Genomic DNA, 22,073 nt, shown 5'->3' on the forward strand with positions numbered 1-22,073 from the left:
GATTTAGGCTCCAATCCTAGTCTTCATGCACAGGCTCACTGCCGGCACACACTGTCGCAAATGTGCCATAAGGCACGTTTGCGGGGGCCCAAGCACTAGAGCCCAATTCTATGCATGTCTATGCAGAAGTAAGCTTCATTAGTCAATGGGCTGACTCTCTGGTAAGCATGCATAGGATTGCAGCCCTAGTCTTCTTTCTTTTTCACTGCCTAAGCCTGTCTACTCAGTTCCATTATAGTCAATGGGACTTACTCCCAGGAAAGTGCAGACAGGTTTGCAGCCACTATAGTTAATGGGGCGTACTTCCAATGGGTAAAGCTGCAGCCTCACAAACTCACTCTTTGACCCTTTGCGCAGGCGCACTGAGATATCTTCCCCCTCCCAGCATTCGAGGCGGGAACGGAAGTGGTGTTGGGCGACGGAGGAAGTGGCCGGTACTGAGTGTTCTGCGCTTGCGCAGTTGCAGCAGGGGACTGTAGTCCTCTGCAGTAGTTGTGCCTTTCCTTGTGCGGTGTTCGGACGTTCTGTGTTGGCTGCTTTGTGTTCTTTTCTCCTGAGGGTCGGACTGGCCGTGGGGCTCCTTCGCCAACATGTACGACGCGGACGAAGGTGAGGACCGGCCGGGGAAGGGAGGGGAGCTGGAGCCGCCTGGAAACCAGGGACATGCGGCGGGTGGGGAGGCAGGTGAGGCAGAGCCTCCCCACAGGAGTCCTTCGAGCAGCCAGCACTCCCCACCCACGCGGGGGGGGAGGAGAGCCTTCTCATGTTCTGTAATTGGTCCGTGGAACTCCTTGCCACATGATGGTGTGGGGTCTTCTGGCCTGGGGTTGGACAGGTTGGTGGAGGGAAAGTCCATCACAGGTCGCAAGCCATAATGGGTTTGTGCAGCCTGCTGGTTTTGGAAGTGGGTGATCTCACAATGTCAGGAGCAAAGGGGGTGGCCCCGGGGTGCAGGTCTCTTGTGGTCTTGTGTGCCCCCTGAGGCATCTGGTGGGCCACTGGGAGATAAGAACATAAGAACAGCCCCACTGGATCAGGCCATAGGCCCATCTAGTCCAGCTTCCTGTATCTCACAGCGGCCCACCAAATGCCCCAGGGAGCACACCAGATAACAAGAGACCTCATCCTGGTGCCCTCCCTTGCATCTGGCATTCTGACATAACCCATTTCTAAAATCAGGAGGTTGCGCATACACATTACGGCTTGTACCCCATAATGGATTTTTCCTCCAGAAACTCGTCCAATCCCCTTTTAAAGGCGTCTAGGCTAGACGCCAGCACCACATCCTGTGGCAAGGAGTTCCACAGACCGACCACACGCTGAGTAAAGAAATATTTTCTTTTGTCTGTCCTAACCCGCCAACACTCAATTTTAGTGGATGTCCCCTGGTTCTGGTATTATGTGAGAGTGTAAAGAGCATCTCCCTATCCACTCTGTCCATCCCCTGCATAACTTTGTATGTCTCAATCATGTCCCCCCTCAGGCGTCTCTTTTCTAGGCTGAAGAGGCCCAAACGCCGTAGCCTTTCCTCATAAGGAAGGTGCGCCAGCCCCGTAATCATCTTAGTCGCTCTCTTTTGCACCTTTTCCATTTCCACTATGTCTTTTTTGAGATGCGGCGACCAGAACTGGACACAATACTCCAGGTGTCGCCTTACCATCGGCCTTAATACAACGGCATTATAATACTAGCCGTTTTGTTCTCAATACCCTTCCTAATGATCCCATGCATAGAATTGGCCTTCTTCACTGCCGCCGCACATTGGGTTGACACTTTCATCGACCTGTCCACCACCACCCCAAGATCTCTCTCCTGATCTGTCACAGACAGCTCAGAACCCATCAGCCTATATCTAAAGTTTTGATTTTTTGCCCCAATGTGCATGACTTTACACTTACTGACATTGAAGCGCATCTGCCATTTTGCTGCCCATTCTGCCAGTCTGGAGAGATCCTTCTGGAGCTCCTCACAATCACTTCTGGTCTTCACCACTCGGAAAAGTTTGGTGTCGTCTGCAAACTTAGCCACTTCACTGCTCACCCCTGTCTCCAGGTCATTTATGAAGAGGTTGGAAAGCATCGGTCCCAGGACAGATCCTTGGGGCACACCGCTTTTCACCTCTCTCCATTGTGAAAATACAGGAGGCTGGACTAGATGGGTCCAGCCATACAGGAGAAAATACAGGAGATAAAGGAGATCTCCAGAAAATACAGGAGATACAGGAGGCTGGACTAGATGGTTCCTGGGCCTGATCCAGAGGGACTCTCCTTATGTTCTGTGCTTCTCTCGCACCTGTTCAACAGCCCAACCCTATGCACATCCACACAGAAATAAGTCATATTGTGTTCAGTGGGACTCACTCCCAGGAGAGTGCGTATAGCATTGCAGCCAAAGGCTCTTACCTGAGCTAGGGGAGAGAGAGTATGCAAGCTGCACCTGCAGACTGCTTTACTCTGCCTTGCGCTGTGTGGCTCAAGCTCAGAAAGTGGGGTGAAGAAATATTTATTACAAAAATCTTGATCCATTTCTTGTAATGAGGCAGCTGTAATGGATAGACTTGAGGGGCTTAGTTACATGACCCAGCCTTCACCTGCCCTCACTACCTGTTGTTGACAGACTTGGGGAAAAATAAAAAGCACGCTCAAGCATTTATCTCCCTTTATTTGCACAAGCTCACAAACTGCAGGAGCTCAGCTGTTTCCAGAGCAGTTAGCAGCTATCTTGCAAACTGCAGGAGCTAAGCTGTTTGCAGGGCAGTTAGCAGCTATCTGATTTTTGATTAACCTCAGGATTGAGGCAATTAGTTATCTGATCTTTCCATCACCCATGTTTTGGTGGGAGGCTCTGTGGAACCAGAAATCCCGACCCAGAGTTTGAGAAACACTGGTTTATGTTATACTCCTTGTATTAATGTCCTCTTTAAATACTGTTGCTGGGCCTTGTTGGGATTCTTATGTGTTTACGCAAAGTGAGACTTACTTCCAAGTAAGGCTTTTGCATAGGAAGGCTGGGGAGAAAAGTCTCTTCCTGAGCTTTTAGAAGACCTTCTGTCAGTTAGGGGTTACTGGCATGGACAAATGGTTGTTGGTTATAAGCCACTAGAAGTGGATTCATCTTTACAGTTCTTAATGCAAGTCTTTATCTTCTTCATACAAAGAAACTACTGTAGCCTTTTTTTTTTTTGCAGATATGCAATATGATGAAGATGATGATGAAATCACTCCAGACTTATGGCAGGAAGCATGCTGGATTGTTATCAGGTAAATTGTCAAATTGGGAATGCAGTAGTTCTGATGTAGCTAAAGTTAAGCACTTTCACACTCACTGAATTTCAGTGGACAATAAAAACACAGTACTATATAGTGTTTTACGCTGAAATCGGGGGCAGTGATTCACTATGCACTTAACGCAAATGCCTCTACTCAATTATTTTTTGTTATTTATGGAAAGCAAGACTTGTGGCTAAAACAGCAGAGCAGTTGAAGTTTAGCACATCTGCATAATAACACTTTCTTTATTTCTTAAAAATATATTACTGTGACCCTTTTTCTACTGTACCTTTTGCCACTATGTGTTTGACATAAATGCTGTTGTACTTAAACCTCTCTTGATTCTCATCTATAGATGAGAAATGTCTGTTTATTTGCCATATAGTGTGCATGAGTGGAGTCGCTTGCAGAGCATGTAGGGGTTGCACATCTCTCAGTGTAGTTTAAGGGTCACTTAAAGGCACATTCCCCTCCCCAACTCCTGGTTTCTTCTGCTTGAAAGAGCTGAGATGGCAAAAAGCAAATGCTTTGCATAGCTTGGTAGTAGAACAGGGAATGAACATTTTATGTACAGAAAGTCCAGTGTTCAGTCCTTGGCATCTTAGAAATAATCTCAAGCAAAGAGACTTCCCCCTTTTCTTTTTCACAGGATGGAATATGTCTTGTGTGTTTAGTTGCATCATTTAAAGACACGGTGTACACTTTCAAACTTTAGAATACTGTATTGGTTTTACCCTTTAGTCAGTTTAGGAAATTGATTGATTAAAAGACAGAAATCAACAGAGTTTTCTTTAAGTAGCTGTTAGCCCTAGTGATGATCTCCAAACTATATTTTGTATGTGATAATGTTATAGTTTGTAGTGGTAATTCTCATTGAATAACTGACTTTAAACTATTTTATGAAGCTCCTATTTTGATGAAAAGGGCCTTGTCCGACAACAGCTGGATTCTTTCGATGAGTTCATTCAGATGTCTGTACAGAGAATTGTTGAAGATGCTCCACCAATTGATCTGCAAGCTGAGGCTCAGCATGCTACAGGAGAAGTGGAAGAGCCAGTAAGAGACCATTTTATCCATGTTATATTTTATTCAAAGTGCAACTTGTGTTCATACAAGTTGGTTATTTGTACAAGTCGCAGCCTTGCACATGCTAGTTCCTGGGGCTGTGTGTAATCTGTACTTTAAAAAATACAAAACTCTGTGCCCAGTAAATCCAGATTCCATACTAAGAAAAACTGAATATATGTGATCTGTGCAAGTTATGCAAATTGAACAAATGTACATCATTTTGCAGTTATCTTATTCTGTGACATCTACTGCTTTTCTAATCATGGAAGGGACTTCATGCAGGGCATTGAAGTTCCAGCCACAGCAAATGGAAATTTTATTCAACCTGAGCTCTGACTTTTGGGATTGCAGCAGATGTTGCCCGTGCACTTTCAAGTATATATTTTTTTGCAACCATGAGGGATAGAAACTTTTTCCAAAGATGAAAACTAGGATTCTGAGGAAGCTGCATTGTGTCCAACACTTGCGTTCTGTGCTTTTTTTTGCACATCTGCGAAGATGCACAGTGTTACTAATAGCTAAGAAGCGGGCTGATGGAGACGTTTGAAGAAGCCGTCACTTCTCATATTATAGATAAGTTCTCCTTAAAGTAATGTGTTTTGATTCTTTTCAGCCACGTTTTCTTCTGAAATTTGAACAAATTTATCTCTCCAAACCTACACATTGGGAAAGAGATGGGGCCCCTTCACCTATGATGCCAAATGAAGCTAGACTGAGAAATCTAACGTAAGAAATATCTACCTCCTTTTATTAGTAGCCTGTTTAAGTATTTTTTGCAGCATCTGAAATATATTTTATAGTAGCACAAAAATGCCTGGGTTATATTGGTGATGCAGCAATTGCCAGTCCTTTGGAAAAATGTTTCCTAAATGGCTGTATTTCTTTGAGGCAGAATATGTAATTCCAGTGCTGGAAACTTACTTTTCATATGGGACTTCCTCTTTCAAGGTATTCTGCCCCACTGTATGTGGACATAACAAAGACAGTTATTAAGGAAGGAGAGGACCAGTTGCAGACACAGCATCAGAAAACCTTCATAGGAAAAATTCCTATCATGTTGAGATCCACATATTGCCTATTAAATGGCTTAACTGATCGTGATCTTTGTGAACTGAATGAGTGTCCCCTTGATCCTGGTGGCTATTTCATTATTAATGGATCAGAAAAGGTAAGGATTTGGTGATTCATATGAAGAAGTAATCTATGTAGGAAATTTCATGTATTTGCTGCTCATGGCTTCAGTCTGCTTAGAATGCTGACATTAGCTGTTTAAAGTTACGCTACACTTATAAAAGGTAACCCAAGAACTTTGCTGATACTGATAAGTATTATGGCTGTGGTAATTCCCTGCACAGTAGCTTTGTGCAGAGGAATCTCTGTAGGACATAAAAGAAATAGATCATAAAGAACTCTTGTTAACAGTGTAAAAGAGAATTCTAAGAAAACCTATGTATTTACAGGTTGAGCCTCATTATTCACGTGGGTTCCATTCCAAGCGCTCACGTGGATGGCAAAAAAAATGCACTATAGCAAATCGATTTAAAAAACAAAGTTTTGTTTGTTCCGGTGATTTAAAAACAGCCTTGTGGACCTTTGTGATGTAAGATAAGAGTCATTAAGAAGACAGTCCATCAATCAGTCATAAGAACATAAGAACAGCCCCACTGGATCAGGCCATAGGCCCATCTAGTCCAGCTTCCTGTATCTTACAGCAGCCCACCAAATGCCCCAGGGAGCACACCAGATAACGAGACCTCATCCTGGTGCCCTCCCCTACATCTGGCATTCTGACTTAACCCATTCCTAAAATCAGGAGGTTGCGCATACACATCATGGCTTGTACCCCATAATGGATTTTTCCTCCAGAAACTCGTCCAATCCCCTTTTAAAGGCGTCTAGGCTAGACACCAGCACCACATCCTGTGGCAAGGAGTTCCACAGACCGACCACACACTGAGTAAAGAAATATTTTCTTTTGTCTGTCCTAACCTGCCCAACACTCAATTTTAGTGGATGTCCCCTGGTTCTGGTATTATGTGAGAGTGTAAAGAGCATCTCCCTATCCACTCTGTCCATTCCCTGCATAATTTTGTATGTCTCAATCATGTCCCCCCTCAAGCGTCTCTTTTCTAGGCTGAAGAGGCCCAAACGCCGTAGCCTTTCCTCATAAGGAAGGTGCCCCTGCCCCGTAATCATCTTAGTCGCTCTCTTTTGCACCTTTTCCATTTCCACTATGTCTTTTTTGAGATGCGGCGACCAGAACTGGACACAATACTCCAGGTGTGGCCTTACCATAGATTTGTACAACGGCATTATAATATTAGCCGTTTTGTTCTCAATACCCTTCCTAATGATCCCAAGCATAGAATTGGCCTTCTTCACTGCCGCCGCACATTGGGTCGACACTTTCATCGACCTGTCCACCACCACCCCAAGATCTCTCTCCTGATCTGTCACAGACAGCTCAGAACCCATCAGCCTATATCTAAAGTTTTGATTTTTTGCCCCAATGTGCATGACTTTACACTTACTGACATTGAAGCGCATCTGCCATTTTGCTGCCCATTCTGCCAGTCTGGAGAGATCCTTCTGGAGCTCCTCACAATCACTTCTGGTCTTTACCACTCGGAAAAGTTTGGTGTCGTCTGCAAACTTAGCCACTTCACTGCTCAACCCTGTCTCCAGGTCATTTATGAAGAGGTTGAAAAGCACCGGTCCCAGGACAGATCCTTGGGGCACACCGCTTTTCACCTCTCTCCATTGTGAAAATTGCCCATTGACACCCACTCTCTGCTTCCTGGCCTCCAACCAGTTCTCAGTCCACGAGAGGACCTGTCCTCTAATTCCCTGACTGTGGAGTTTTTTCAGTAGCCTTTGGTGAGAGACCGTGTCAAACGCCTTCTGAAAGTCCAGATATATAATATCCATGGGTTCTCCCGCATCCACATGCCTGTTGACCTTTTCAAAGAAAAGTCGTCCTCCAAGAGCTTAGAAAGGTGCTTCACTCAGTCTCTCCCTTCACCAATGCAAAGTGATCACCTTTCTTTCATGTGCTCAGGGGGAAGGGAGGGGTCGCCTGGAGAGAGAAGGACTGTTGGATTGTCAGCCAGCTGTCCCTCCTCTCTCATTAAGGAGGCTATTGTTAAAGGGCTGTTCAGTTTTTTAAACTGATTTTAAAGGGGTGCACTTTTTCCCTTCTGCAGGGATCAATAATAATAATAATAATAGATATTTATATACCGCCTTTCTTGGTCTTTATTCAAGACTTTATTCAAGGCGGTTTACATAGGCAGGTTTTATCTAAATCCCTATTTAAATAGGGATTTTTACAATTTCAAAGAAGGTTCTTTCTTTCAAGAACTACTACATTCAAGGTGTTTCATTCCGATCTGGCTTCACATTCTGGCCTCCATCCTCCCACACTCTGAGCAGATGGAATTGCTCGGCTTCAGCTTGTCAGCTGCTCCAAGGTCGCACGGTGCCAGTGGCCTTGAACTGGCGACCTTGTGGATGTTATCTTCAGGCAGACGGAGGCTCTACCCTCTAGACCAGACCTCCTGCCCTAAAGGATCAGCATGTTCCTTCTCATTTGCAGGGGCCATTCGTGTTGAGTCAAATCCGTGTATAAAAAATCCGTGTATAACAAGACTGGACCTGTATTTTGCTTAATTCCTGAAACAGGTTCTGATTGCGCAAGAGAAGATGGCTACAAACACAGTATATGTGTTTGCTAAGAAAGATTCTAAATATGCATACACAGGAGAGTGTCGTTCTTGCTTGGAAAATTCTTCTCGACCAACAAGTACTATATGGGTTAGCATGCTGGCCAGAGGTGGGCAGGTGAGCATGTCCAGTTATTGTGGAATATTAAATCTATGCATGTTTACTTTGAAATTAGTCCTGCTATGTTCAGTGGGGCTTATTCCCATGTAAGTGCACTTGAGATTGCAACTTTAGACTGTATTCCTTTGCACACAAGAGTCCTACAGAGAGTAGGTGGGACTTACTTACTTCTGAGTAGGTGTGAATAGGAGTGAACTATAAGAGACTTGTATTTGTGGGGAGGTGGGTTCAGTGTGAGAAATCTGTTTAGTATAGTTTTAGTATCTATGAATCTAAAAGGCTATTTAACAATTGTCAGATGAAGTGGAAATGCTTTTCTGGCTTCCCCACCTGTCTTGATTTAGCAAGGCAGTTAATTTCTCATTCATTCTGTTCCCCTCCTAGTCAGTCCAATATTGGCATTGATGCTTCTTTCAAACTGAAACTTTAGGCTGCTGTATTTTTGGGGTTGTAGTGTATGTATGTTTTGTATTCTTATGTAAGCCACCTGAAAAATACATTATGTCAACCGCTCTGAACTGTTTGTTAAAAACCAAGAGAATACTTTTGAAATGTTGTTCCATTTCTGCTTGTATCTGAATACGCAGCTTCTAATATCTTCTGGATGCAAGTTTGTTTCTTGCGGAAAAGGTCTGCTTGAAAATTTCTGTCCCTCTAGATGTCTGTTTTATCACTTTGCCTGGGACACTCTACCTTTTGCTTTGTTTGAGCTTACTCCAATTTGTTAACTTTCTGTCTGTGAAAACTTGAATTGACTCATGATCATTATGAATTGTCCAACTATCTGAGAGCAGCTATTAGGTCTAGGTAAACTTTGCAACCAGATAACTTAAAAGCTACAGATCAGCTACCTATTATTAATTATTCATGGTAAGAGTCAACACCTTTCAGTGACAGTTTAGTTTGCATAAAGCACTTATAGTAAATTTGAGGACATTTTTTATCTCAGCTACGTACTTTGGCTGGGATAGAAGTATACCCCATAATAGCCAGCTGTGTTTCGGATACATTCCTACTCTTGAGTGTATTTTTATTTATAGAGCATAAATGATAAATGGTACCTAGCTATATTTAGATATGTTATGTATGAATGTGCTAGTGACGAAGTTGCAGAACCACCAACTTAAAACATTTTGAAAAAGCAATTCCTGTTGGAACCAGATTGCTATAAGACATAAGACTAGTATTCAGAATTTTTTGCTTTGCTTTTAGGGTGCCAAGAAGAGTGCCATTGGTCAGCGCATTGTGGCAACATTGCCATATATCAAACAGGAAGTGCCCATCATTATTGTCTTCCGTGCACTAGGCTTTGTGTCTGACAGAGACATCCTGGAGCACATCATTTATGACTTTGAGGATCCTGAGATGATGGAAATGGTAAGTTGGATTGACTTTCTCAATTTCATCATTGTGTTTATTGTCTGTTACATATATATTTTTTTACATAAAACGTATGACTTTATAAATATTTTTCTTGTGTTATGAAATTTCAATGCAGAATTGGTATTTGACAGTAATTTGACTTCCCCAACCCAATCCACATGTTTACTTGGAATTGAGCTTAACTGAATTAAGTGGGACTTACTCCCTCATAGGGGAGGGGCTTACTTCCCTCAAATCTTAGATTTGCAACCTTATATTTGTAAATTTCTGCATTTTTAAAGATGCTCTAATTTGCAATCTGCATTTACCAAAATGCTGTCCTCTTATACCACTTGCCAACATCTAACTTTTCAAGTTTTCAGGAAGCTCCTAGGCATGTCTTTGATACCATCTTATTCCCTTTTTTGATACGTGATTAGGTTAAACCTTCTTTGGATGAAGCTTTTGTTATCCAAGAGCAGAACGTCGCATTAAATTTCATTGGCTCAAGAGGTGCAAAACCTGGTGTCACTAAAGAGAAAAGAATCAAGTATGCAAAAGAAGTTTTGCAGAAAGAGATGCTTCCACATGTTGGTGTCAGTGACTTCTGTGAAACCAAAAAGGCCTATTTTCTTGGGTATGTCAAAATGAGTAGTACTGTACATATGGTTATTTTTTGCCCATGACTACATTAGTGTTAAAGTGTAAAACCAGAGACGTCTAGGAATATCCTTGGTTTTAAAGTAGCAAAATCCCCAGGGTTATATCCAGGCCACATGTGAGAATGTGCATTAGCTCAATTATTTTTTGCTCAATTCTTCTCTGCAGTCTTTAAAAAGGCTGCTCCTTGGAGTTGGGGAGGAAGAGAAGGTAGGAAAGTTCCCTTGCGCAAAGGTGCAATTGATGCAATTCAGTGTATGTTACCTGAATTGTTTGCATCTAAAACATGGTTTCCTTTTCAGTACTTGAAGTTCGTGTGTAGTTAAACATACCAGAGAATTTGAAATTCCACTCTGACTTCCTCACAAAATTGAAATTGACACACAAAGTGTGACTGTTAGTCTGGTAGTTGGAGAATCACAGTGGTGGATTTCAAAGAGTCTTTACTATGAGGGTATAGTGAGGAGGTGGTGAGGGAACGTTGTAACTATGAGTGCACTCTTGAGCAGAATTCCTTCACCTCAGATACTTACCAGATCCTTATTACATATGTTCTAGTAATTGAAACATTCAGCTGTTGTTAAATGACTTGCCCCTGTCTTCCAGGTACATGGTTCATAGGTTACTGCTGGCAGCTTTAGGGAGAAGAGAACTGGATGACAGAGATCATTACGGCAACAAACGACTGGACCTTGCAGGGCCTTTACTGGCTTTCCTGTTCAGAGGGTGAGTGTAATGTTGCTGTAATTATTTAATTATAGCCATTGTTCTTTAAAAATACATTGTTATGATACTGACTTGGTATGTGTGGCTAACTTTTTTTTGACAATTTCATGGAGCTGTAGTCTATTTTTGAGCATTGATTGATTGGATTTGTATTCCGCCTTTCTCCCCGAAGGGCACCCAGGTTTCTTTAATCCTGAGAAAGTTAGTTCCAGTAAAATCAGTGCAGTGATAAATTCCTTCCAGATTGGAACTTTCATGTTAAACACTTTCCAGGGCTTTTGTGGGGAAAGATGAAAAGCTACTCTTAATCTCAGTACGATTAAGTATTCTCATTTCTTCCAACAGAATGTTTAAGAACTTGCTGAAAGAAGTTAGAATATATGCACAGAAGTTTATTGACAGAGGAAAAGATTTTAATTTGGAGCTGGCAATTAAAACCAGGATTATTTCGGATGGCTTGAAATACTCTCTCGCCACAGGGAATTGGGGAGATCAGAAGAAAGCTCACCAGGCTAGAGCTGGAGTATCTCAAGTAAGAGTTCTGTCAGTTTCATGAAACTTTTTTCTCTTTCTCTCTGGAAACTTTTAGTGTGTGTACTTAAGGTCCTTAATTTTATCAGCTCTTAGGAGGCTGCACTCTGTAGTCTCATTAAATACCTTCAACTGGCCATTTGTCTTGTTGGTTGAAATCAGTGTGTGGAAAACTGCAGCACTTTCCTGGCCTTCAGTTCTTCTAGAAACACATTTTGTTTTTAGGACCCAACAGAAGGTTTTTTTTCTTTGTGTTTCTCCCCCCTCCACTTAACTAGTGGACTCTGTGGCCCTTCTTTTCTTTTGTCTTCTGCCCATAACTTGCTCGGTTTCCTTTGCTTCCCTTCTTAGATCCTCAGCTTTTCAGTCCTTGCCCTCCCCTTCCTTTGCAGCAACATACCATCCCTCCTGTTTTTAAATATTCCTTCCCTCATCCATACTGCTGTTACTGCCCCATCCCTTCTGACACCTCCTTACTGCTCAGTAATTGAAATGAGCATTGCATAATACTACAGCAGCTCTGCCAGTTTGTGCAGGCAGTTCTGTGGGCCAAAGACAAAGACTTTTTGCTCACTGACACAAAATTTATGTTGTAGCCCAGTGTTGATGCTGACAGGCTGGTGCTAATGAAGAATCCAAACACTCTGTTGACAGTGTTACTGTTGCTTAAGGAATTTCATTTGATCTTCACGATCACGGTGAAGCTATAGAATGCTTACTCACTGCCAAGAACCTGATTTAATTTGAAAATGGAATTCTTCAGAATTTGTGTGTTTAAAGATTATCTTTATATCTTCCTCTTATATGGGCTTCAATAAATTAATTGGACCTAATCTAGCTTGGTTTCAGCAATGCTGCAGTATCAGATGCTTTCCAGCCAACCCCTGGGTTTGAGCTGAACTCCCTGTTCCTTAGTAAAATGTAATGCTCAAGTGATCTATGCTAGAAGCTGTTTAAAAAGTGCAGATTACTTGCAGGATAACTCTTGATTTTTCAGTAATTGAATGTTTAGTTCTTGATGACTTTGACAAGATCTAGATCGTATGTGTCACGAACAGGCCTTGAAAATGTAACTTATTGCATTCCTTGAAGGTATTAAATCGCCTCACCTTTGCATCTACGCTTTCCCACCTGCGTCGCTTGAATTCTCCTATTGGTAGAGATGGTAAACTAGCAAAACCCAGGCAACTTCACAACACTTTGTGGGGAATGGTCTGTCCTGCTGAGACTCCAGAGGTAATGCACAAATAGGACTGAAACAAGCATATGGTGTGCATATGTGTTTCTTTCCCTTCCTACTGTATCTCTGTTTTCTGTGGCCGTGTTTCATTATTTAGACTCATGAAATATGGTGGTTTCCTAAATCAGTGGCTTTCAAACTAATTCGGGGGAATGCTTCCTTTCCTCAAAAGCTTATTAGGCACCCTTCATCGAGAAGGTTAGTAGTAGTAGACAAAATTCACTCAGACACCTTGCCTGTCACTAATTTTTCTCTGCAATGGTGGCGTGTTGCATAATTTTTAAGGCATATTCTCAGTTCAAGTAGGGTGATAGTGAAGCCTGCCTAGCATGAACTGAGCATGCATCCTAGAATGTACCTAGAATGCATCCTAGAATGTACCTAGAATTCTGTGTGGCATATGTACATTCCATGACAGATGCTTGGTAGCTTCTTGGCAGAGAAGTTGCCATAAAAAAAGTTTCCCCAAAGGTAAGAAGCATGAAAGCCACTTCACAAACAAATTGACTTAAATAATTACGTGAATCATTGTGCCTTGTGGATCTTATGAAGTCTCTGCAGGAAGAGATGCTGCTGTTAAAATCGTTGTCGTTGTCATCATCAATTCCAAATGTTCACAGGGTCATGCTGTAGGACTTGTGAAGAACCTAGCTCTGATGGCATATATCTCTGTGGGATCCCAGCCGTCCCCAATTTTGGAATTTTTGGAAGAATGGAGTATGGAAAACTTGGAAGAAATCTCTCCAGCAGCCATTGCAGAGTATGTATGAAAAGAGGTTAAATCCCAGTAACTTCCAAATAGCTCAGGCTAGGACAGTCATCTCGTATCTTTCTCTCTCCCTCCCAGTGCAACAAAAATCTTTGTAAATGGTTGCTGGGTTGGAATACACAAAGACCCAGAACAGCTTATGAACACACTGAGAAAATTGCGGCGTCAGATGGATATCATTGTGTCAGAGGTAAACATTAAATAATTGGTTGTAAATCTAGCTCTGCAAGCTGGTGTGTAGTAAATGTTATATTCAGTAGTCTGTAAATACTGTATTGGGGGTAGAGATTACTGTAGAATTGGCACTGTCTCACTTGCACTATTTGAATGTAGCAAGTGACCAGTTTCTTGTTGCACATTTGTGTTCCTGGGAAACATGAGCCAGAGCACTAGTGGGGGTAAAAGTACCTGGAGATAGCAAAGTTCTGTCACTGATTCTGATTTTTAAGCAACCAGAACCATGCTTGTATTTTAATTTTTTAATGTACACTGTTTTGAGCAAGAGTTGAATATACGTTTCCAAAATACGCATTTGCCCTTAAGTAGTGACATTTTATCAGTGTCTTTACTTTTACCCGGATTCTGAGAGTGGTGTTTGCTCATACAGGTGTCCATGATCAGGGATATCAGGGAACGAGAAATCCGCATCTATACTGATGCTGGCAGGATTTGTCGTCCTCTTCTAATTGTGGAAAAACAGAAGCTGCTACTGAAGAAGAGGCACATTGACCAACTGAAAGAGCGTGAATATAACAACTATAGGTATGAACCAGTCCCCAAAGTACTGTATTTGTGTCTTTGTGAATGTATCTGGTCTGATATGACACAGACCAGATGAATTATTCACCAGTTTGGAGTGGTGCCCCTGCACTGATGAAGCAATCAGCAGGCCATGACTGCTGTTGCCCATTAATGACATCACTGGAACTGAACAACTGACTCTAGATCATGCCGGAAACTGAATTCTACCCAGAGGAAGCTATGGGATTGTGGCAGGGGAATACCAGCAGAGTCAGTTTCACTGACCATGGCCAGAGGAAGCATTAAAGGAGGAGAGGAATGTCAGGTCAGGGTGACTAGAAGCTTGAGGGAGAGAGGGAAATGTAGCTAGCCAAGGGTCTGGGTTGGAAGAAGCTACTGGCTGTATAATAAACCTTTACTAACTACTTATCAGCACATATTGATCCAGACTTGCTATTGTCTCTTCTTTGGGGAGAGGAGTCAGTAGAACTTTTCAGCATTCTTTGTAAGCCAAAATTCTGTCCTTGGAGCTCTGAAATGTTTTTTAGACCTAAACTAAATGAGGTTTTTTGTTTAGCTGGCAGGATCTAGTGGCAAGTGGAGTAGTAGAGTATATTGACACTCTAGAAGAGGAGACTGTGATGCTGGCCATGACTCCGGATGACTTGCAGGAGAAAGGAGTTGCATACTGTTCAACATACACACACTGTGAGATTCACCCATCCATGATCTTGGGAGTCTGTGCGTCAATTATTCCATTTCCAGATCACAATCAGGTTTGTTGGGCTTAGTTAACATAAAAGGTTATAATGGGGGTTGTGTGTGTATGAAGATTTTATTTGTTTAAACGTTGTTTCTCTTCTGCCTTTGCAGTCTCCTAGGAATACATACCAGTCTGCTATGGGCAAGCAGGCTATGGGAGTTTATATCACCAACTTTCATGTCCGTATGGATACTCTGGCCCATGTGCTATATTATCCTCAGAAACCTCTGGTGACTACACGCTCAATGGAGTACCTGAGATTCAGAGAGTTGCCAGCAGGTATGCTTGCAAGTTGTTGTTTAAAGTACAGAATTCTGGTAACCAGGAGGGTGGCTTTGAGAAGCAGGCCACCTTGGCCCCCCTTCTCCCAAGTCTGGCCAGTCATCAGATTTTTTGGGTCATATGCCACTTCTTTGGTGTTGTAGCTTGACATTTGGGCAGGTTGCAGCCTTCTAGTATCAGAAGTTCAGAAGCAGCAGTAGCAAAAATGAGTGTGTGTGAATTTCTAAACTATTCTTGAATATAAAAAGTCCCAGGACAGTGTACAATTGAGAATGAAATTATAGTTAAAAAATGCATGTGTGATTGTGGCTAGATGGAAGCAGGAGTGGGTGTTGTAACTTGGCTGACAGTGTACTGTCAGTGACTTTGAGAGCTTTAACATTGGTAATGCGGGGAAGTTACTGACCTTTATGCAGATTTTGCTTCCTAACAAAATGTAGCCAGTAAGAGCACCTTCATAGTGACTTAGAGTGTGATATTTGGGAGAGGAAAGAGGAACATTCTTAGCAGCATTCTTATGGCAGCTGGCGGAGTAAATGGCATTGCAATCAAATGCCATGCTTGAAACACCAACTTCAATCCAGCATTAGGAGGTCCTACTTTGCCATGACATTGCCAGGATCCTCCACAAGGTGTCACTGGATATCTTAATGATGGCAGTTTAGTACAAAGGCATACACTTGTTCCCTTTTTTTCATGGAAAGCAGCAGGTCAAAACAACATGTGGTTATGCTATTATTGCCAAGTAATCATTAAAGATGTCCATGTAAGGGAAAGAAGGTATATGTGATAAACTGATGCATGTCTTTGAAACCCTCGCAGGTATCAACTCTATTGTGGCCATTGCTTCATATACTGGATACAATCAAGAGGACTCTGTCATCATGAACCGTTCTGCTGTTGATAGAGGCTTTTTCAGGTCTTGCTCACTGAACTCTTTACCTTCAATATCTGATCCTTATTGCAATTTTTAAAAAAACAAAACACCTGGAATGATGTCCTTTTAGTTTCATGCAGTGCACATTGTAGAATGGAAGTGGCTTTCAACCTGTCTGAGAACATTTTCTTCTCTTACCTTGCAGTGTGTTGCAAGTGCTGTAGGATTTATTCCAGTACACAATAAGTTGGGCTGTTAGGCAGGCATGTTGAGCCTTATCATAGCTCAGCATGAATTGAGTGAGCCCTAGAGAATGCCAAGCGCTCTTTTACAATGTGGGTGTATCCTTAATGATGGACAAGCTGCCTTTTTGGGAAATTTGTCTGCCTTTATTGATTTTCTTGTCTAGCTCAGGGCTTCCCAAAACAGTTGAAAAACCACTGTAGTGAGTGAATGTGCTGGGTGTATCTCCACATAGAGGTGGGGAAAATTATGTTATGGTAAACTGGTTTTTACCTTTTGACATGTATTGTTTTTCTTATAGATGAATATCAGCCTTGTGACAAAAACCTGCTTGCTCTTAAGGAGGTCTATTTTTTACAAGTGTGCTAGGCTTTCCCAGTTTTAGCAGACACGGAGCCCCAAACCACTGTGGGTGCTTGGTAAAAGGCTTTTGGTTTAAAATAGGGGTGCCCAAACCTCAGCCCAGGGGCCATTTGCAGCCCTTGGGGACCCTCAGTCTGGCCCATGGGGAGCCCCCAGTCTCCACTGAGCCTTTAGTCCACCAGAGACTTGCTAGAACCCTCACTGGTCCAATGCGACTTCTCTCTGTGCAAGAGCCAACTGTTCGACCTCTCGTGTGAGTTGCGGGCCAAGGGCTCCCTTCGCTGCTTGCTGTTTCACATCTGTGAAGCAGCAGCAAAGGAAAGGGCGACTTTGCTTTGCACAAGGTCTTTATAGGCCTTGAGCTATCGTGAGACCATCATTCATATAAGTTCCATCCCAAATATATTCATTTATGTAAATTTATTCAAATTTGAAATGTGAATTAATTCTTTTTTTTCCTGGCCCCATCAGTGTCAGAGAGATGATGTGGCCCTCCTGCAGAAAAGTTTGGACACCTCTGGTTTAAAAGATGTGTTTTGTCTTAGTCTCTGGTCAGCAATTAGTTTTCTTAAGGACTCTTTTGAAAAGGTAGTAATGGGTGGTGGTAATCTCTACACAGTGCAGTGATTTGCCAAGTGTTGCTGTAGATGCAATTTGTTTCACATCTTTTTCGTTCTTTCATTGGAACAGTATGGGAGTTGAGCCCTACTTTAGCCACTGTAGCAAAGTTTCACTAATTGAAATGTCCATGTTATCACACTTTCTTCTGCTTCTTGGCTATACTGAGGCAGGTTGGTTCATTTGGAAGAGGGTTATTGAATGGAGGGTGGATTGCCATTTCAGTCTCTCTCTTTTCCCCCCCTTTAGATCTGTGTTCTATCGATCTTACAAAGAGCAAGAGTCCAAGAAAGGTTTTGATCAAGAAGAAGTGTTTGAGAAACCTACTCGTGAAACATGCCAGGGTAAGGAGAAACTGAAGGTGCCTAATACTGCATGTTTGTTACAGTTTAGCTGTTTGATTATATTTTAGGTTTGGATTCATACAGCTACAAGACAGTGGGGAATAATGCAAAAGCTTACATGCCTAGTTCAGTCTTAAAATTGTTCAAGTACCACTTGGGTTCCACCTTCAGGTGGTCTCCAAGGTATCTTCAAAACCAGGAAAATACCACAGACACATAGGTATCACTTTGAGGATTCAGCTGCTTGCTGAATGAAGAACCTGTATCTTGAGTTTTAATTTCAAAACTGAAAGCAGCAGTGGAAGTGACAAAAGAAACCCTCAGTTGCTTGTATAGTTCATACAGGTTATTGGATCATGGCTAAACATGATAAACAGAATAAACATGATAAACATGATAAACAGATGATAAACAGAAAGAGAATGTGAACTGTTTTCTAGAGTTCACAGAACTGTAGGAAGTTTACATAACGGGCAGAGAAAATTGCGGCAGCCCATGAGCTGAATTGTAGCCTGCCTGAATTGAGAGTACATCCCTCAAGTGTGTTTGTCCTGCCTCAAGACAGGCAGGATAAACAAAAGATTTGTCAAGGCCATGCAGGGCTGACATGGCTGTGTTCAGCTTGGCGAATAGCAAGGTCTGACTTTATATGCACAACCTGTTTGATTTCCTCAGGGATGAGACATGCCATCTATGACAAACTGGATGATGATGGCCTGATTGCACCTGGCGTGCGTGTGTCAGGAGATGATGTCATCATTGGCAAGACAGTAACTCTGCCTGAAAATGAAGATGAATTGGAAAGCACCAATCGTCGTTACACAAAAAGAGATTGCAGCACTTTCTTGAGGACGAGTGAGACTGGAATTGTTGATCAGGTCATGGTTACCTTGAACCAGGAAGGATACAAGTTTTGTAAAATTAGGGTAAGAGCAGAAGCTGTGGAATTTGCGGAAGCAGTCAGCACCCTCAGATAGGTTGAGTGACTGACTGTCTCCCTTTACCTCTAGGTGCGCTCTGTGCGAATTCCACAGATTGGAGACAAGTTTGCCAGCAGACATGGTCAGAAAGGTACCTGTGGAATCCAGTATAGACAAGAGGTAAAAGTCTCCAATTCAATTTGTTTTGTTATCCTGACGTAATGGAGAAGCATGATTGCAAATCTTGATTTGAAACGCATGATTCGCTTTCATATTTAGAACACTTTGATTTGCATTTCTGAAAATTATATCCATGCAGATGGTCCAGCTGCCTTTAAAAAGAATAAAACCCTAATAAATAAAATTGCAGATTTCAAAACTCCAGCCACAGAATACTCTTTATCTATGCTTTGGGGAAAAGTGTACTATAATTGTGACAGCATTTCTCACCACTGTTGGAATGGCTTCATAAAATGTATTGCCCACCTTGAGTCTTTTTTAGCATCAGAAAAGTGGGATACAAATATGTTTATAAGCTAGAAGAATTCACAAAATTCTGAACCAGGTGAGGTTTCTGGCTAGTCTTCAAAGGCAGCCCCTGTGGAGTGTGTTACAGTAATCAAACTGAGAAGTAAATGTATACTGACATGCTATGCTGAGCAGCAGAAAAGGAAACTGACTTCAAGCAGTAATCTAGCTCAGGTTTTTTAAATTTTCAAATTGAAAGTATAACTAGCATCTTCCTTTCCTGATCTTAGGATATGCCTTTCACTTGTGAAGGTATCACCCCTGATATAATCATCAATCCCCATGCCATCCCTTCACGTATGACCATTGGTCACTTGATTGAATGTCTGCAAGGGAAGGTAAGAACATGTTTTTGACCTTTTTGGTGCATATCCCTGACTGCAAGATGTTGGGGGGGAGGCGGGGCGGTGAAGCAGCAGAGGGTGGTGCTCTTCACCTTGCCCTGCATGAGAGATTCTAGGAGCATTTGCTTGGCCACTGTTGGAGACTAGAGCATAGGACTAGACAGACTGATTGGCTGAAGCAAAAGCTGCTCATGCTAAAAGATAAGCTAAAGAAATATCTCTTTGCAGATGTTTTATTTTGTGGTAAAAAGTGAAGGTCACAACCCAGAGTGCTACCCTAGTCATAGGCAGAATCGTCAATGCATCCTGTGGAAATTTTGATTTAAATTAGCAAACCCTTGTAATGTGTTGTCGTGCTTTTATCTTGCCTGTTAGGTTAGGCTGAAAGAGAATAACTGCTCCAAGTTTGCCCAGTGAGCTTCATGACCAAGTAGTGGTTTATTCCTTTTTCTAGCTCTGTCCTCTGCGACGACACTAGCTTTTGAAATGCCTCTTAGTATTTTATTAACAAGTATGGCAGTTCTAGTGCCTTATTTTGCAGCTGTTCATACTGTTAAGCAAAGTTACCTTTTTCCTCTCTAGGTATCTGCAAATAAGGGAGAAATAGGTGATGCCACACCTTTCAATGATGCAGTCAATGTGCAGAAGATTTCTAACTTGCTGTCTGACTATGGCTACCACCTGAGAGGAAATGAGGTGTGTTACCATTACAGTGGCGTTCTGGGCAATTATGCTTTTTTATTTTGAGTATATAGCTAGTTTGATTTTCACTGAGTACTTTGTTCTCTCTAGGTTTTGTACAATGGTTTCACTGGTCGCAAAATTACATCACAGATCTTTATTGGCCCTACATACTACCAGCGGTTGAAGCATATGGTAGATGACAAAATTCATTCCCGTGCAAGAGGGCCAATTCAGATCTTGAACAGGCAACCTATGGAAGGTCGATCTCGGTAAGAAATGGATGCATACTTTCAGATTTCTCAGAGTATGTAGCGTTTTGTTAATAATTCTTGGTGGTTAGCCACCTCAAGTTGCATTGAGGCTATTGTGCCAAAGGTGGAGCAGAAAAGCTCTAAACAAAATAAATGAATAAATTTTTTGAGATGGGGCATATTAAACATCAGATGCAATGCATTCTGAACATTTAAAAGGCAAGCTTGTAAATAGCCACTTGCCTGCTTACCTTTGATGAACATGAATCACTTAGAAGTGACCAGGCATAAAATATGATGTAAAACGGAAGAAGGTGGGTGGTTTGGTTCTTTCAGACTGTCAAGATACTGCATAAATGGTCTAGTAGGTTTCATGAATGGACTTGCAAATCTGCAAAAGGGTTTATAAGAGGTGAGGCTGGCTTGTTGACTGACTATCCTCGTCTGCAGTGGATAATGAGAGTGTATTCACGTGTAAAGTTTAAACTTTGTTTTCTTTTCGCCAGTGATGGTGGCCTTCGTTTTGGAGAAATGGAACGAGACTGTCAGATTGCTCATGGAGCAGCACAGTTCTTAAGAGAGCGATTGTTTGAAGCTTCAGACCCATATCAGGTTCACGTGTGCAACTTGTGTGGGTTAATGGCAATAGCAAATACCAGGACACACACCTATGAGTGCAGGGGCTGCCGTAATAAGACACAGGTGAGTAAAGAGATGAGACAAACAAGACTGTTCTTATCTTTTGTTCTCCTGCAATCTGCACACTGCACAAGTTTTATTTTGTCATGTCCCTTTGAGTTCCATCTCAGTTCCACTTTCACACCTTCAGCTGTAATGCTGGGTATTTCCCTTCAAAACCTTCTGCAAAATGCATTCGGGTTGTGTGGTTCTATTTGATTTCCTTAAATTATAAGCTTCTGGGTAAATTTAAAGGGATGCTATCAAGCTAGTGTTGGCATTATAGTTTAGAGCAGGGGTGACCAAACATTTTGGCAGGATCTGGTTTAGAGTTTAGAATCTGGTGTCCAAGGAGTCGTCTTGTCTCTAACATGAACTCACTGGTTGCCTTAGGCAAGTCACCATTACTGTCTTAATCACACCTTAACTATGGGGAAAATTTAATATTGGCCTTATAGGATGAAGGATTTTTGAAAATTATGTAGTTAAAACTTTGAACATGTTCAAAGTATCATGTCAATTCAGTTATTAGCAGTAGCAGTAATAGTGCAATCCTATGCATGTCTGTTCTCAGGTACGTGTGTATAGAACTGCAGCCTAAATCTGATTGTAACATGTAGCTTTGATATTTCCTGGTTTTAATACTCTTAGTTTCAAGAGTGTGCTTCATTTTGCTGACATAAGAAACCCTTCCTTTTCAGATTTCTCTGGTGAGAATGCCATATGCCTGCAAACTCCTCTTTCAGGAACTGATGTCAATGAGTATTGCACCTCGAATGATGAGTATGTAATCTCCAGAAGGATCTTCCCTTTTTTTAGCCAGTCCCTGGTTCTTACCTTGTAGAGCTTTGAGTTGCATGCTTTCGTTACATTTTTTTGTTTTAAATCCCGGTATCTATTTTGTGTTTGTGTGTGAGGCTCCCAAATTGTTCTGTGTGTGAGTTTTATTTTTTTTGTAAATAGAAATAA

At 42.0% G+C, this 22,073-nt stretch overlaps 1 protein-coding gene across 1 annotated transcript; it reads left to right on the plus strand.

Annotated features, from left to right (window-relative positions):
• The first annotated feature begins 474 nt into the window (after positions 1-474).
• POLR2B (RNA polymerase II subunit B) lies at positions 475-22,066 on the plus strand. The gene is made up of 25 exons (XM_066614101.1): positions 475-609; positions 3,188-3,260; positions 4,175-4,325; positions 4,951-5,063; positions 5,286-5,505; positions 8,019-8,177; positions 9,393-9,557; positions 9,983-10,179; positions 10,809-10,928; positions 11,274-11,460; positions 12,552-12,695; positions 13,320-13,459; positions 13,547-13,658; positions 14,076-14,230; positions 14,787-14,985; positions 15,083-15,251; positions 16,077-16,173; positions 17,605-17,699; positions 18,375-18,625; positions 18,710-18,799; positions 19,378-19,485; positions 20,074-20,187; positions 20,284-20,444; positions 20,933-21,128; positions 21,806-22,066. Exons 1-25 carry the CDS (start codon positions 591-593, stop codon positions 21,893-21,895), a joined length of 3,525 nt encoding a protein of 1,174 aa, XP_066470198.1. The 5' UTR covers positions 475-590; the 3' UTR covers positions 21,896-22,066.
• Positions 22,067-22,073: the final 7 nt, after the last annotated feature.

This window comes from Tiliqua scincoides, chromosome 2 (assembly GCF_035046505.1).
Source record: "Tiliqua scincoides isolate rTilSci1 chromosome 2, rTilSci1.hap2, whole genome shotgun sequence".
NCBI classification, from domain to species: Eukaryota; Metazoa; Chordata; class Lepidosauria; order Squamata; family Scincidae; genus Tiliqua; species Tiliqua scincoides.

Excerpts from the sequence above, each read along its gene's own strand:
- POLR2B (XM_066614101.1), top strand. Across the intron at positions 15,252-16,076 it reads ATTCAGAGAGTTGCCAGCAG|GTATCAACTCTATTGTGGCC; the intron begins GTATGCTTGCAA and ends AAACCCTCGCAG. Across the intron at positions 20,445-20,932 it reads CCTATGGAAGGTCGATCTCG|TGATGGTGGCCTTCGTTTTG; the intron begins GTAAGAAATGGA and ends TCTTTTCGCCAG.